The sequence below is a fragment of the Microtus oregoni genome, unplaced genomic scaffold, assembly GCF_018167655.1.
Source record: "Microtus oregoni isolate MIOR12 unplaced genomic scaffold, Mior012 000020F_ref0000438, whole genome shotgun sequence".
Taxonomy (NCBI): domain Eukaryota; kingdom Metazoa; phylum Chordata; class Mammalia; order Rodentia; family Cricetidae; genus Microtus; species Microtus oregoni.
In genome coordinates this window covers 35,284,864-35,302,178 of record NW_024543079.1, presented here as the reverse complement: position 1 = coordinate 35,302,178, position 17,315 = coordinate 35,284,864, and the positions used below count along the sequence as shown (strand labels likewise).

The 17,315-nt window shown below is 44.4% G+C and overlaps 1 protein-coding gene across 7 annotated transcripts in view; it reads right to left on the bottom strand.

Moving 5' to 3' along the window:
• Nucleotides 1-17,315, bottom strand: part of Slc23a2 (solute carrier family 23 member 2) — a 103,867-nt gene that overhangs the window by 18,618 nt on the left and 67,934 nt on the right. For all 7 annotated transcript variants that reach the window (XM_041670215.1, XM_041670216.1, XM_041670212.1 and 4 more), the window contains 5 exons: nucleotides 8,381-8,469; nucleotides 7,368-7,432; nucleotides 5,991-6,172; nucleotides 1,861-1,981; nucleotides 1,262-1,418 (listed from right to left, as the gene is read on the bottom strand). In XM_041670215.1, coding sequence (XP_041526149.1) covers nucleotides 1,262-1,418; nucleotides 1,861-1,981; nucleotides 5,991-6,172; nucleotides 7,368-7,432; nucleotides 8,381-8,469 — 614 coding nt within the window. The remainder of the gene's footprint in view (nucleotides 1-1,261; nucleotides 1,419-1,860; nucleotides 1,982-5,990; nucleotides 6,173-7,367; nucleotides 7,433-8,380; nucleotides 8,470-17,315) is intronic.

Sequence of the window (17,315 nt, the reverse complement as noted above, 5' to 3'; positions counted from 1 at the left end):
CCAAGAGACCTTCAATCTCACTTTATCTTGGCTTATAGGTATGTTTATGAACTGAGCACATTTTTCTGGAAATAGGATAGGTATATATAAACACTCTGAGATGCCATGTGATGAAAATGTTATTTTAGAAGGCTAAGCCTGTTAAAGCTTTCAGAAAGTATCAACAACAAAGGGGAGAGCTGCAGATAGTATCACCACTCAGCATGCTTGGAGGAGGTATCTTTGACCCAACCTTAATATTTTTGGCTTTTCTTGCTTTTGGGTTTCTCATTGTAAAATAAGAAAACAAGACAGCTCAAGGGGTGACTGGCTCAACCTGGCTAAGTTCATGCTTCAACTCTAAGAAAACTGAAAATGTTTGGAATAGCATTCTAACCACTGGTTCCCGTGAGGAAGTTCAGAGCTGGGACCCGGAGAATGCTGCATGTGACTCCAGGTGATCCTTTGGGTGCAGATTCATGCTCTGCACAATGAGTTACCCAACACTGGAGCCTAAGCTCCATCTTCCGGCTGCTTGTAAGTGTCAGGTTCCCGCCACAGCTGTGACCAAAGGAAAACTATTCCATAAACTGGTGGGCAGGAGCAGCTAGCTAATCTTTCCATTGTGGCAGCCCTGGCACCAAGTAGCTTTGTGCCTGTCTTTACCAGCAGTGGCCCTCAAATCTTTGCCATCACAGCTCACATTTGGCCAGAGCACCTGCCCAGGATTTCAGAGTCTAATAGGGCCCAGAAGGCCAAGCAGTTAACCTGAGAGGGGAATTGGTCAGTAACTGTGTGTGGGTGACTGACCTCTGGGGACAAGAACTTCCCTTTTCACTGTCTGATTCTCTAATGACCAAAAGGCCACAGGGTTGGAAAGAAGGCTTGGTGGGTAAAGCGCTTGGCATTTGAAGCATGAGGACAGGAGTTGAAATTCCCAGAACCCACACAGTAGTACATATCTACAATGCTAGTGCTTCTTTCTCCAGAGAGATGGGTGGTGGAAAAAGGAGACTCCCTATAGCTCACAGCATAGCTAGTCTGGTGTATGCAGTGGGAAACAACTAAGAGACCCTATTTCCAACAAGGGAAGGATGAGAGCCACATCTGGGACTGTCCTCTGACCTCCATACTCATACACATAAACATGCATATACATACACATAAGTGATTAGAAAAATGTCCAGGTAAAGAGACATTCTCAGATCAAAAAAGGCTTTCCACAAAGTAGAACCTTTTGTCTACTGCCAACCCCTCCCGGTTGGGCCTTTATGATACTTACATGGGTATGGAACCTTAAACCATGGGGCTACCAGAAGTACGCCCTTCCTGGCATCTGTGCGTGCATAGTAGCCATAGTTGGTGCTGTTGGAAGGGAAGACATCAGTCACCGTGAAGATGAAGCACAGCAGCCAGGACACGAGGATAGCCAGGATGATCTGGAGCGGTCAAGGGCAGAATCTTTGTTGAGTAACACATCCCTTTCTACCTGTACCCACCACCCCAAGGCTGCTATCGTCAGGACTATGCAGAACAACTGCTTCAACGAGACTGCACTGAGAGTTATGCAGGTAAATTCACTTTCTCTTTCCAAAGTCTGGCTTGTAAAAGAATGGGCAGCATGCCTGCAGAGACCACATGGGGTCACATCTCAGAGCCACTGACAAGAGTCCTTCTGTGGCAATGCAGAAGAATGTGATCTAATCTTTGAACTGGAACCTTACAGACATCTTGACTTTTTGCCTGTGAGGAGTAAGTACTCCAATGCCATTATCACAGAGATGTAGGAGGGTCTCCCTATAGCCTTTCTTTACCTAGCACCTTACATGTGAACAAAGGCATACTGTGCTAGAGGTAGGGGTGGGGTGATCAGCTACTCACTGGAAACATTTTGAAAAGTTGTAATTTGTATGCAGTCCATCCTTTCTTGGATTTGTAAATTGGGAGAGGAAATTTAACATTTCTGGCATATTGCGAGAATAGTAACACTAGGAAAATCGTCCTGAGAAGAAAAAAAAAATCATAAAATTAAAGGTTGTTATGTCCATGCATTAAAATACCTCAGCTTTATTGGTTACAGGTGTTGGGTTCATTCACCTAAGCCCTCCCTCCTCACTTCAATTTGGAAATGTTACTACGTGGAAAAAGATGTCACAAGCAGCTGGCCTACGATTTCTTGATTGAGTAAGGAGATTAAAGAATGGGAAAACTCACTCCGTGGAAGGGAAATGATGCCAGATAAAATAATACCAGAGAGTATATTTACAACTAGATATCAGCTCGAGCAACCAAGAAACTATTGCATACTAACAGGATTGAAGTGAGTACGCATGCCTACATGCACACTAACAGGAGGGAAGTGTGCACACAAACATATACATCAACAGGAGGGAAGTATGCACACACACATACACACCAACAGGAGAAAAGTGTGCACACACACACACACCAACAGGAGGAAAGTGTGCACACACACATATACACCAACAGGAGGGAAGTGTGCACACACACACATATACACCAACAGGAGGGAAGTATGTACACACACATACACACCAACAGGAGGAAAGTGTGCACACACACACATACACACCAACAGGAGGAAAGTGTGCACACACACACATACACACCAACAGGAGGAAAGTGTGCACACACACACATACACACCAACAGGAGGGGAAGTGTGCACACACGCCTACATGCACACCAACAGGAGGGAAGTGTGCACACATGCCTACATACACACCAGTAGGAGGGAAGTGTGTACATAGTGTGGGAGAATGTCCTGGATTTTGTCTATATTTTAAATAAATGCTGATTGGCCAGTAGCCAGGCAAGAAGTATAGGCGGGACAACCAGACAGGAAGTAAAGGTGAGTGAATGAGAACAGGAGAATTCTGGGAAGAGAGAAGCTCCCTCTGCAGTCCTGTCCAGACACAGAAAAAGGAAGATGTGACCTGCCCCGCTGAAAAAGGTACCAAGCCATGTGGCTAACATATAATAGAATAATGGGCTAATACAAGTATAAGAGTTAATAAGAACCCTGAGCTAATGGGCCAATCAGTTTATAACTAATATAACCTCTGTGTGATTTTCTTTGGGACTTAAGGAATGCAGGAACTGGGCAGGACAGAAACCCCGACAACGTGTACACACGGCTACATACACACCAACAGGAAGGAAGGACATGATCCAAAGCCACCAGGGATCAATTTTACATTTTGAGGTGATTACTGGATACTTTTTCCTACTTTCCTTCATTTTCTGGTTTATTTATATTGAGTATAAGTTACTTTTGAAAACAAGGTAAAACTTCAGTATTCAAGAAAAGCAGACAGCTTCTTGTGGGGCAGCTTCTGTGATATGCTCCTTCCACTCCTTCAACACCTGTCCTAGGAGTAGGACTGCCTGGGTTGACTGCAATACTAATCCAGGGACCCTGACCCTTCCTCATCAGCCTGAAGGCCCAAGTGGCTGCCAAGTAGGAGGCCATTTCTCATCCTCCTAGGTGGACTATATGAAGAAAACAATACAGGGACACAGGATGTGCCGAACCACCTAACTAGGGCTAATCCTCTTATCTCCAGTGGCTTTTTTCACTTGCCACCTAAGGTACAGCTGACAAGAAGAAAGTGTCCTCAAAGCTAAGCTTAAGGATTCCAACTGCTAAGACAGCAGTACCAGCAAAGAAAACCCACTTCCTGTGGAGTCACTTGGGTAAACTGATAACCCATCAACTGACAACTTGGGTCAAGGTTGAAATCATTTATGGGGTCCAAGTCACTTCAGTTCCTCTGGGATAGAATCTACAAAAAACAAACAAACAAAAACAAAACAACAACAATAAAAAAACCAACCAAAACCAACATGGCAACAGAGAGTGGAAAACTGCCACTATCTATAATAATAGCCCATTGAGCCCCAACCCTACCTGCACTGTGCTGTTCTCTTTCCAAATACATTTAAGAGACTTGCCAAGAAGCGTGGGGGAAAGGGGTGGTTAAAAGAAGTGTAGCTTGTGTCTTAGCTGGAAGATGGTGGCACACACCTTTAATCCCAGAGATTAAAGAGTCAGGCGGATCTCTGTGAGTTCAAGGCCAGCCTGGTCTACAGAGCAAGTTCCAGGGCAGGCTCCAAAGCTATAGAGAAATCCTATCTCGAAAAATAAATCAAAACAAAAAGTGTAGCTTGTATCTAAACTGGAATTTCAAAAGAGGGGACAGAGGAAAGGTCCTGAACTAATGGTGAATCCCTACACAGGTCAGAAATGGTCAGAAAAGGGCGGGCAAGGGAAGGTGGTGACCAACGAGTAGCAAAATCAAAAACCAAAGAGGAGAAAACAGATGCGGAACTTGTTCTGGGCTGCACGTGGCAAATGGGGAGGGGAAAGCGTGACAAAGTAGGAGTGTGGCAGCAGAGGAAATGGCTTGGGGGTCTGTGTGCCCGTCCTGTGGAACAGCGAGTGAGGAGGGACATGGGAGAATTAGCTACAGAGTTTATGGGGTGGCTTTAAGCTTGTTGTGGACATCTCTCACATAGAGGACGTCTGTGGAGGCCTCCTAGGGGAGAGTATGGGGCACGAGGAGTTCATTTTCACCATTTCTAATCCTCTAGAAGAATTTCATCGTTTTCCTTTTCTGGTGTATGGAGTTAACCCTCCATATGTGCACACACACTATGCTCAACTCAGCCTTACCAGAAGTGGGCCTGGAAGGCTTTTAGCTCACAGATGGCTGTTGGGTATTACTTTTAACTGTTTTCTCTGTTTTTATTAACTTCCCCCACTTAGGTCACATGGTTTGCTAGCTACTGGAGAGAAAAGGTTACACGTACTTTATTTCTCTTAAAGCTTTTAAAGTCTCTCCATAACGACACTAATCACTCTGCGGTTATCAATACTGCTACTGTTACCAGCTAAATTATTAGCAATTGTTCCAATTTCTATGCTAACTAGGAATCATTTATATAAAATTTTTAGGTTTTTTTTTAAGCTCCTATGTGGTTTTCCCCCTGAATCTTTTTTGTTATGGGCCTAAAATTTTAATATTTTTATAAACACCAGCACCTTTCTGGTAACGCATCTCACTGAGTTAAAATTCCTTAATGGCATCTACAAACACACGCCTGCATGGAGAATGGTCTGACTGACCTTTTGTAAAGTATGAAAATAAAAAGAATACTTGGATACTTTCTTACACCTTGCACACCACAGCGGCAGGCGTGAGTGTGAGCTGAGTTCCAGTCAGACCACATAGACTTTGAAAATAATCTTGATCAGACTAGCTGTGTGGCACACTGCCTCTCTGTGCCTCTGTTTCTTCAGTTGTTAGACATGTAGAACACTAGTCTCAGCCTATGTAAATACTATGCAATGTTCTATGTAATATTATATAAAGCAGAGAGATATGGGAAAAATTAATAGATGCTGCCAATTATTAAATATGGAATATTTCCCAAAACAAAAAAATTGGAAATTTTAAAGTTTTCAAATTTTCATTCATTAGTAAAATTACAGCTTCTTGGGAGCTTTGACCTATGATAGAATCCTTTCACCTACTATATACATTACAGAAAGAATGTGAATTCTCAATCTTATAATTAAAGTCCCATATGTTCATTAGTATACAAATTGGTTGACATCGTCAATGCTTTTGATGATCTAGAGAAAGAAGGCAGGTCCCATGAGAAACTGGCCTTGCCATTGGAATGCATAGCTCTGATATCAGATGAGCGCTCACAGGTCCTCTGGTAACAGTGCTCTACTGCCAGTCCCATCCAAACAAGACAGCTCACTACTGTCTGCCTTTGGAATACCATGACTGTTCTCATGTCTAAACCCTGATCTAAAAGAATCACTTAATTAGCCCTCACATGAACAGAAAAAAATGAAAATGTCTGAACACTTCATCTTCACAGATTGCTTTCTTCTCAAGTTAGTGCACAAGTATCCCACAAGGCTGACCCAACCATATTAGAATGACCCCACCCTGGAGTTCTCTCAGAACACTTACAGCATGGCAATGCCCCAGTGCTTCCCTGCTCTCTCTCCTGCTGCCTGGAAACCAGAGAGGCCAATGAGGGCCACGGTGGGTGTGATGGTCAGCGGTCCAATATACCTCAGCAGAGCCCCAGGAAGGCCAAGGAGACCAATGACCACTTCTATCAATGAGGACATGATGATAGCTCCCTGAATCTGAAACAAAAAAGGGACAGTTTCAGTTTGCGAGTGATGTCAAACACTGAGAACGTCACCTGTAAGCACAACGACATTTCTGCAAGGCTACCAGTCATATATAGCAGCATGACAACTGCAACAGGTCCCGGGGCCCTGCAAAAAGGTTTCTGTGGAGGTGACTGAGGCCTAGCAAATGAATATGACAGCACCGCTTTAGGGCTAGGGCAGAAATGGGCACTGAGGACAAATCTGCCTGCCTTCTCACTGCAAGGTGAGATGGGCAAATCTGTCAGTTCTCAGATGCGCACATTTTCAGTCCAGTCCTGCAGGCTATTTCAATACAGTCAGCTTTAAAAAACCAGCCCCTGGAAAGACATTCAAAAGACAGAGTTGCTGACAGAAATTCTAAAAAGAATGCCTATGTCACATAGAATGACATTTGTACTAAGTCTAAAGATTTCATGGTGACAATACGAATATATACACACACCCATCAACTGATTTTCTGTACCTGAGGACAGCTTTAATCAACTCTACTCAGATGTACTTTGGCCAAAAAAAAAAAAACAAAAAAAAAAACTATGTTGTTTTTTTTCCCCCCCAACAAATAGGTATGACTATCAACTTGCTTGTACTGAGATGTCCATGTTAGTCAAGCAGACCTCTGAATATGCCCATCATGGAGCTTCCAGAGGCAATCAGAGAGTCGGTGGGTGGCTCATAATATAAGGACATTATTGAGAGATGGGCTCTGGCTGGAGGAAGTGGACTGAGACATGCCCTTGGGAACTCTATCTTACCCTGGTCCCTTCTTGCATCTCTTGCTCTCTTCCTGGCTGCCATAGGCTGAATTGCTGTGAGCTGTTCCTTGAACTCCTCACCAAGATAGACAAAGCCTCTGACACTGAACTTTCTCTCTTCAAGCTGTTTTCAGCATTCTAACACAGCAACAAGACAACTAACAGACAGATACAAAGCGGCCAGACCTCTTCTGCTGACAGCCAACAAGCCTCATTCACAGTCACCACCCCGGAAGGAATAAGCAGGCAGGCCTGGGGACTGATGGTATAAAGATCAACAGGGGAAATAAACATTCCAGTAGTTGAAAACAAAAGGGACTTAATACAACAAAGCAACTGCAGTTTCCTGGGCACAACTGGCACCAAAGGTGAGCAGAAACACAGGGACACACGTGGCAAGTGCCCGTCTTTACCTCTTGGATCCGGGGGTGCCAGATGTGCTCCAACAGCTCTGCCGATCCATTCGCAGCTGTAATCTCTTGAAAACAAAAAGAAAAGACCAGGTTTTTCTGGAGTGACACTAATGCTTCATAGCACATATTCATAATAACCATTAATAACTTCTTCATTGTTTTAATTGTCAATTCCTAAATAAAACTCAACCTGCGACAGTAGGGCTTATGCTTGGAGATGGACTCCCACACTAAGTAACCAAATGTACTCGTTGAAAAAGCTACTCGGTTTGCCAAAGGCTGACTGGCGTGGTGCTACCAGCCAGTGCCAGCTTCACAGAAACCACTCTTTGCAAGCAGCTACCTGAAATGCCCAACAGCAAGGCTGTGGGTTGAGGTTTTAAAAACCTAGATAAAGAGGGGCCTTCCTTTTCCAGTTCCTAAATCAAAATCAATGGTCACAAAGTAACACACCTAGGAGCAGAGACAGCAAGGGAATCAGGAAAGCTTGGCTCCTAGACTCTCAAAATAACTATTCTGAGTCCAACAGTTCTGACTTTCTCCAATTCCTTAAGCTTATCAGGTTCTGTAGGGATCTTTGCAATCACTAAGGAAGGGAATAAAAGTCATCTGCAGAAAACCACAGCAGCCAGATCCTTCAAAAGCAAAGATGTTTCAGAGAAGGGATGCTGATGCAGTGAGAGAGTGATTATGGTAAGTCATAAAATCCACTGAAAGAGAAAGGCAGGAAAATAGCACAAATATTTTTCCATCTATCCCCATATTTATCAGTTTCATTGGCAAACAGAAATGAAGTCATTTCTGGCCCTTGCTTGCCCTAGGGTTAGGAATGAAGAGCAGATGTAAAGACAGAAACAGGCACAGTCCACAGACTGGAGCGTTCTAAGCTGCTAAGGGCCAGTACATTCTATGCTCAACACAGGAAGGAACACTATTATTGGCAGGGTGTTCAGGCCCCCTTTCCACCTGCTTTAAAGGACCCCAATGACATATGTGGAAATAACTGCAATTACCTGTGGTGTTACATTTCCATTTATCTAAAGACAGGATGGCTCGAGCAGGGGCCAAAAATGCAAAAGCACTGGCCTGAAACAGGGGTAACCTAAAAGAAACGAGACCAAAACCATGATCACAGCATCGGGAACTACCGAGGTAGTTCACTATTTGACAGCTTAACAGTCTTTTCCATAGACAAGAGCACATGAGTAAACACAGGCACACCTGTAAGGAATCCTACACCACATAGCTGGACCACTAGCCTCTCCGACCTCCCATCCTCCTACTGCTCTAGCCTAAGGAAGTTCCAGGGGACCCCTGTGGTCAGTGCTAACACCCCAACACCAGTCCCTGCTACTGTTTCCTCTCCCCCAGAAGAGGGCACCGAGGATTTGGGCTCCTCTCTTTCCTGCTAAGCTCAGGAGCTCCCTAATAAACATCAATGTATATAACCCTTCTCCTCTCTTTCAAATTCTTATTCATTATTCCATTGCTCTACTATGTGAGTTGAAAATCTGCCCCAGTCACAAAAGACAAGTATTAAAATCATATTAATGATTTTTATGTATCCAGAAGAAAGTTGTAAGTTACAATAAGAGAGTACAGATAATAAATGTTATTTAATCATATCAAATATGTATTCTAACACATTTTAAAGGGTTCAAAATCCTGGTAAACTCCCCATTAAATCTCCTGCCCACGTTCTCAAACTGAATGCAACTAACCAAATCACAGAGAATTTGCTATTTTTACTGGAAACATAGAGCATATCAGCTAAATTAACAGGTAAGAAACTTAATCACTATTTTTCACGGTATTTGAGGGTAAAGTATAAATCCTGCTCCTGCTGTCTGCAGGACTGTGAGGCCAGTTACACATCCTTAGATGCCCTAGGCAGCCATGCCAGTGGCCTAGCTCATGAGGTAGGGACCCAGAAGCTTCCTGATAAGTTCCGCACCAGAGATGAAGACTACACAGAAATGCAAGAAGTCCTGGCCAAAGAGCAGCTGGCGACTGAGCAATCCAGAACCCAGAATGTTCCTTTCTGACACACTCCATTGTTAAAAATGCTATCTGGCCACTTTAACCACAGTGACTACAGTAATTAAGAGCAGGTAGGATGTGGACTGCAAGAGGGAGATGACCTCACAGGACAGCCAGAGGCCTTCCTGCCAGCCACGCACAGGGCACACCCTCCACTGACCATGTGGCTTTCATTACTGGACTAGAGCGATTTGAAGCACAGTGGAAAAGTACATCAAAGGGAAAACAGTCACTGGCTTATGGAAATTTCTCAGACAAAATTTTAGGAATGTACTGCAAGGATAAAGGGATGTTAGTATACCATCAGAAGTGGATGTCATTAACAGTCCGAATAACATCAATTTTATCACAGTTTCACAGATCAAGCAAGGCATCTTGGGGAAACATAACATAACTGTACTTTGAGTTGAATTTTCTGTCTGTCTCTCTCTCTCTCACACACACACACTCTCTCTCTCCCTCTCTTCTCTCTCTCTGTCTCACACACACACACACACACACACACACACACACACACACACACACTCTTTGCAGGTGGGTTCCCATGATATAGCCCTGACTGGTACAGAATGCATTATATAGAGCAGGCTGGCCTCAAACGCCAAGATCTGCCTGCCTCTGTCTCCTGAGTGCTGGGATTAGGGTGTGCGGCCATCACATTCATTGGCTATTCCTGGGAAGTGACAGAAACCAGGGGTGACTCTGAAGACCACTACTGCATCATGCCTCACTCTGACCTTGATCCTGGCACTGAAGGTGAGCATTTTTAGCTGAGACAAAAGGTCCTAAAAGTGAGGTCACAGAGAATCTCACTCACTGACTGGGACTCTGGGATCCTGAGCAGGTGACACCAGAATAAAGTCTCCTAAGACGGGCTGTAAGAGCTGCTTATGTTGGCCTCATGGCCTAGCTGATTTCAGCCAGATACCTGCCTGTACAAGTTGGTAATAGCATATGATTAGTGTGGGCTCTAAAACTGTGGCCACAAACCAGAGACAACATTAAATTCTTCGGAAATGCTACAAAATCATGGGAACAATTAACAGGAGTATCCCTAGGTTGGTGGGGAGAATCATTTCCCAAGGAAATGACTGAACCTGACACAGGAACATCACGAAATCAGTCAATGCTCTCTCTGTTCATCTGTGCCTACAGCACAGCTTCTAATTCTAGGGGATGGGGGAGGGGGTTCAGAATCTTTAGAAGGAGTTTTATTTTCATTTATATATATGCTAGAAGAGAACATGGGATCCCCTGGAATTACAGGTGGCTGAGAGCTGAACCTGGGGCCTCTGTAAGAGCAGCATAAACTCTTAATTGTTCACCCATCTTTCCAGCCCCAAATTTGCATTTTTGAATCATCACTTCAAGGTGTAGCTGATCTTTTCAAAACTCTTTAAAGCCTCAAGCTCCTTGGGATAGATCAGTGGTTTTCAATCTGTGAATCCAGACCCCTTTGGAACAACCCTTTCACAGGGGTTACCTAAACCATCCTGAATTTCAGGTATTTGCATTACAATTCACAACAGTAGCAAAATTATAGAGCTATTAATTAGCAACAAAAATAATTTTATGGTTGAAGATCACCACAACATGAGAAACTGTATTAAAGGGTCACAGACTCAGGAAGGTTGAGAGCACTGTGCTAGGTGTAGGGATTCGGGATTTGTCACTTGATGAACTCACTGACTTAACTGGTTTTAGATTTGTGATCTTCTGACTAGGTCTGCTAATGCTATGCTAAAATGCCAAATACTGAAGTTTTTGAATGCTATGCTTTTACTAATTAATTTCTTACATTTGGGGAAATGTAAGATTGTTTTAAATATGTGGAAGATTCACATTGACTTCTTAATGTATTGCCTGTTAGGGGAGCAATGTCCAGTGTTCAGCATCTGCCTGGCATAAGCACAGCTGAAGCAGATGTGATGAAAAAGCTTCCCACAGTCTTGAGGAGCACCCCTGTGAAGGAGACAACACTCATGGTCATCTAGAAGATAACACTGTGGACAGGGTCTGTCACCTGTCACCCATGCTTGTCATAAAGATTGAAAAGCACTGAGCCACGTGGTGAGGGGCTATAAGGAACCAAGGTAAAGAGGAAAGAGGTATAAAATGGGGGCCACAGGATGGACATGGAGACACGGAAAGAACACAGACACTTAACCTCAGGGGAAGGCCCAGAGAGGGGCAGTGAAGGTGAAAGAGAACCCTCAGTAAAAAAACAAATGCTCAGGGGATTAAGCTCTGAAAGGATCACTGTGAGGGAAATGGGACAAGGAACTGTCACCTAGAAGCTAGTCTCAGGCATGAAGGTTGAAGCAAGCCATAGCGGTCTGTCCATGGCTCTAGGTGTGATCCTTGTCTAACTGACTTCCAAGTCCTTTGCTGTTGACTCAGAGCCTGCTAGCCACTTAACCTCTAATGGCTCTCTTCCATACTGGTCTGCCCTTCCTATCCTGAAGCAGTTAACACCCTGACAGTAAGATACAGCCTTTTCATTCACGATCTTATTCACAGGACCAACAGTAAAGAATTTAAAGAGTTACTTTTAAACATGCTTGAAAAGGAATTATGTTAGAGGAGAATTAAAAAGTTAGGTCTTCCTAACATATTGGTTTGGATTGAGAACAGAGCAGAGAGAAAATGTGCACAACTTTCAGGAACTTTGCAATCAGTAGGGAAGGAGAATGAAAGTCACACTCCAAGGACACCATCAGAGAATGGTCTTTGACAGCTCAAAAGGCCCCACGTCCTGCAGAAGCACCATGAAGGTGCAAACTGTATCTGCCCTGACAGAAGTCTTCACTGCAGAGTGTACAGCACGTTCCCTCCACAACCAAACCTGGGACAAAACCTTCTAATCCCAAATGAACACTGACTTGAATCATCTGGTCTACAGAACAACTTAAAAATAATAATCTTTAAGAGAATCAAATAGGCTTGGCTCCAAGCAAGTTTTATCACTGATCAGCCACTGAGAGTATGGGCTAGATGTCGGTGAAGAAACAAAGTAATGTGCCAGAGAAAACTTTTCGGAACTTCGCAACACTTTGCTGTTGGTTTACTCACCCATCAATCGGCCGTTGGGAAACAGACTACATACCTAAACTATGTTACCCAAACACTTGAGCAAGCAGCAATTACAACCTTCTACATCTCCCAAGAAAAATAACAATAAAACAATAAGTAATCTAATATTCTGGCATAATTATATTTCTCTAGTTCCTAAAGTATTTGCAGTTCTTCCCACACCCAGTACAACCCAAGCCTGTTTACCTTTACCACACGCTAAGCACCCTGGCAGAAGACTGCTCAGTCATTACTCGTGACTGAGTCACACGGATGTCCCACTAGGTGAAGGTGCTTATCTAAGGTGGTGACTATCTCAGCATGTGAAAACGTTTTCTCACTAATAACCATCCGTCAGGTAACTCTTAGACTGTGATATTACTACTAACTTTACATTCTAGCATGAGGTTTAGATATTATGATTCTCTGGCAGTTAAACAATAATTTACTATTTTGAGCAGGATCTTCTACGTAGCCCAGGTTGGACTCCTGGTTTTCCATCTATGTTTACAACTGACATCCTTTGGAGAGAACTGTTTCCCTGTTTGTCCCTTGTATCTTCATCTCCCCTTTCTCTCTCTTGAACATCACTGCAGGCACATGAATTCCTTTTTATTCAAAGTTTTATAACTTGTTACTATAAGTGTTCTTAATAACTAAATTGCCCAAACTTGCCCAGAGGGCCTGTTTAAGTCAATTCCTGTTTCTTCTGAAGGGGCCTCACCACACTCTAGCACATTTTAGCTTTCTGGCCTGAGAGGTTCCAGGTTCAACTGATCCTCTGGGTCCCCACTCTAAGCCACTTGCTCAGAGAAGACTAGTCCATTATACTAAAAAACGGTAGTGAGGAACCGAAATCTGGACACTAAGTGAGCTCACTATTACTTGGGGGGGGGGGGGGGGAGGCGCTCCTTCTAGGCCCTGTGTGCAGTGAGGTAATTAGGAGTGAGATTAGATAAGTAGGAGAGAATGGAGGAGGATAACACCCCGTCCAACCAGCACCTCTGGCACCTCTCACATATCAGATCACTCCTTTTCCTCTGGATAATCTCCCTTCCAAACAATAGCATCAGCTATGTGGGGTACGTTAGCAAGCAGGATGTGGCATGGCTCTCTGCTGACTGCAATGGTGGCTATGGGGCTGTGCACACCGGAAAACTCACCTGGCTGCACATCTTAGAAAATTAAAATGTACTTATCAGATAATGGCTATTTATTTATTTATTTAACCTGTTTTTGAGAAGGGGAGGTCTCACTATGTAGCCTTGGCAGGCCTAGAACTCACCATATCAAGGCTGGCTTCAAAACCAGAGAGAGTTATAGCTAACTTAAAGGTATGAACCACCACACTAGCAAAGAGAACTTTTTAAAAAGCATGTCTATCAGGCTAGAGAGATGGCTCAGTGGTTAAGAGCACTGGCTTCTCCTCCAGAGGTCCCGAGTTCAATTTCTAACAACCACATGGTGGCTCACAACCATTTGTAGTGGGGTCTGCTGTCCTCTTCTGGTGTGCATGAAGGCAGAGCTCTCATATACATAAAATACATGAACAAATAAATCTTAAAAAAAATAAAGCATATGTGGGAAGATAACATATTGCTTAAAGTGTGTGAAGTACTGCAGTTGTATAGCAGTCCGGAAGTGGAAGGAGCTACCTTCCCTCCCAACATTCCTGTTATTTCTGTCAGTTACCAGCGGAGAGGTGGGAAGCATGGAGGATGAGGAAGAGAACATGCAATCTGTGGCATGGGGAATGTGCCAGGCTAGCAGGACCTGACAGTCAAATAAGAAAGGTGCAGAGAGCCAGGTGGCACACACCTTTAATTCTAGCACTCGGGAGGCAGAGGCAGGGAGATCTCTGTGAGTTTGAAGCCAGCCTGGTCCACAGAGCTCGTTTTAGAGAAACCCTGTCTTTTAAAACTTATAAGTGTAGAGAGAACATATAGCAAAGAGTTTCTTAATCCCTGACACTATGAAGATTTAAAACACAACAAAAGAGCAATCTCAGGTAGCACGGTCAGCACCCCAGCCAGAAAACATGCAACTGAGGCAGGAGCGACTGAGGCCTTGGGAGGAGCTAGGTCAAATAACCACTAGTATTTTCTGATAGCCTCTGTCCCATCCAAGTCAGGACACTGCCTGTGTGCCCAGGTGCACACCCACTCCTGTAACATTCATCAGGGACATGCTACCCCACCAGGCTTCCTTCTCCCTTCCAGAGCTTGGGTAATAACATCAGCTCATAGAACTGACAGGGACAGGCACTACCTTGCATGATATTCAATAACATGCTTATTGTTATTTTACATCAGAGGGAATGGTCTTTGAGAAGCTAGCGAGCCTGTCTGAAATCTCAGACTAGGCTATAGCTCCAATGAGGTCAACTAGAAATGGTATCTTTCCAAGGTCATTTCCCTCCAGGTTTGCTCTGACTTCTCATTCACTGTAGCATTTAAAATGCTTCCTTAGTGAAGTAGGTAGTAAACTTTATTTTTGGGAAAACTCTACAACCAGCTATTATGTGCTGCTTAGCATGGCAGAATACAAAGGGCCTAGGATCACTGGCACAGTAATTTTGGTGAAACATTCACCCTGACTCATCCATGCTTCTGGCTCCATCTTCCAGTTCACAACAAGAGATTGTACAGCAGATTAAACAGTACCATGAGGACACAAACAGACGAACTGGGATCATGAGTAGTCGAGGAGACACCTGGCTTGACTCTATCTAAAAAGACGGAATGGGGAGGTAAGGGATCAGAGACATAGCCAGCCAGAGCACCGTATGAACTCAATTAGACCCCGCCCCAGAGTTATAACACACATCTTAGGGACAACCGGGAAAGTTAAGTGTGGAATGAATATTAGATCATATGACAGAATAATTATTTTTGTCAAGTTGATAAACGGTGTTAGAGTTACTCAGAGACCACCATCCCCATGGCAGCTTAGGGTAGGTTGTCATGCTATCTGCAATTTTATTTTCAACTGGTTCACAAAAACTAAAACAAGCACAAGAAACCCTCAGGGAAGAAGAAACATGGGAGAACTTTCAACCTCCCTAGACTAACCACTACTCACCCCAACCATATGGGTTCAAGGTCCCCAGATGTAAGACTTAAGCGTGCACTGCCGTCGGTGAGAGCACCACTTAAGCAAGGCCCCTCTCCCTAAACACACACACACCCTGGCCACAAGAAGCTAATAAAACAAAAGGCAGGAGACTTTCTCCTGCAGATGGTGGCTAATTACAAACCGGATACTTCAACTAGATTCAGGGGCTCTCAGCGAAGGAATCTGCTATGTTCCTTCCTACGCAGGCTTGTGCCTGACCATGAGGAGTCCCTTTGGCAGCCTCACCTGCCCTCCTTTACTACTGGCGATGACAGAGGGAGTGCACTTCCTGGAGTGGGCATGACAGTTCCTCTGCCACATCTGTGAGAAAATCCTTGAGGCAGGAAGGCACGGGGCTTCAGAGAACCTCCCTCACACTAACTCGAAGTGTCCGTGCAGACGGGGGGGGGGGGGGGGGGGGGGGCCTCCAGACACGACGGCTGCAGGCTGGCTATGGGTTAGAGACCCTGAATAACCCTATCTCCACGGCAGGGAGATTTTAAAAGGTTTGATACCAGCTCTTGGAACAAGCTCAGGGTGCAACTAAAACTGACAAAACAAACAACCAGAGTGAGAACTGTTCGGTCTCCATTCCAGGAGCCGGGTAACAGAGACAGTGGAAGTGCAAGGGAAAAGTCAGTACATGGAAGGAGAGGGAAAGGGAAGAGGCATCCTGGAAATCACCTCACCCAAAGGACACGCTCTCAGGAACAAAACAGCCACTGACGTCCCCCAGGTGAGGCTGAGACTCACAACCCCCAGTGGGAAAGACGATGGTCCCCAAAGACAAGGAAGACATTCTTAGGCAGCAAAGCAGGGAGCGAGGACCTGTAGCAGCACTGTCCCACACCTTCTCCAGCCCTGGAGGATGCACCGGCTCTGGGACAGTATGCACCCGAAGGAGGCTGGTACCCTGGGCTTAGCTTTAGGTCTGAGAAGAGACACAGACACATCTGTTTCATCATCTTTGTTTCTCAAAGACCAATTCTGGCTTTCTTTCTTCTTTGGAGACAGGGCCTCACTATGTAGTACTGGCTGCCCTAGAATTCTATATATAGACCAGACCAGCCTCAAACTCAAAGTGATCCACCTGCCTCTGCCTCCCAAGAGCTGGGATTGAAAACGTGCACCACCTTTCCTGAGTTCTATTTTTATAGAACAAGGTAAAGATAGGTTTTCAAGGCAGCAGTAAGAAAGGGAGTCAGACCTAACCATGGACCACTCCTTTCCCTGCTCTCTAGCTTCTGTAGAATAAAAGGCGCATCCCTCAGAGGCAGGGCCCATATACTAGCTGCCCAGTGATGGCAGCACAGGGTGTCAACAAAAGGCAGAAAAACATACATACATACATACATACATACATACCTTATGAACACAGATAACCACCAGCGGTTATTCTGAGAATCTGTCAAGAAATCACAAAAGCTTAACATAAAAACTTCTTTGGCTAGGGAAGCCTGAAAACTGACAAGTAAACCAAAACACAAACCACTGGCAATCCTCTAGACACGGTGCTAGGAACAGCACGGCTCTGCCCCGACACAGCCACACCAGTCTCCCTCCTCCAATGTCCACCTTTGCATCTCCTTTGTGTGAACTGTTTTATGTGATCTTATTTCAAACAGGAAAATTTTAAATGCCTATTGAGATGATAATTCTCAGCACCTGGTTATGGTCCCTATTTCTATCTAGCAGAACCAAAAGGAAGCCCATCTTAGTTAC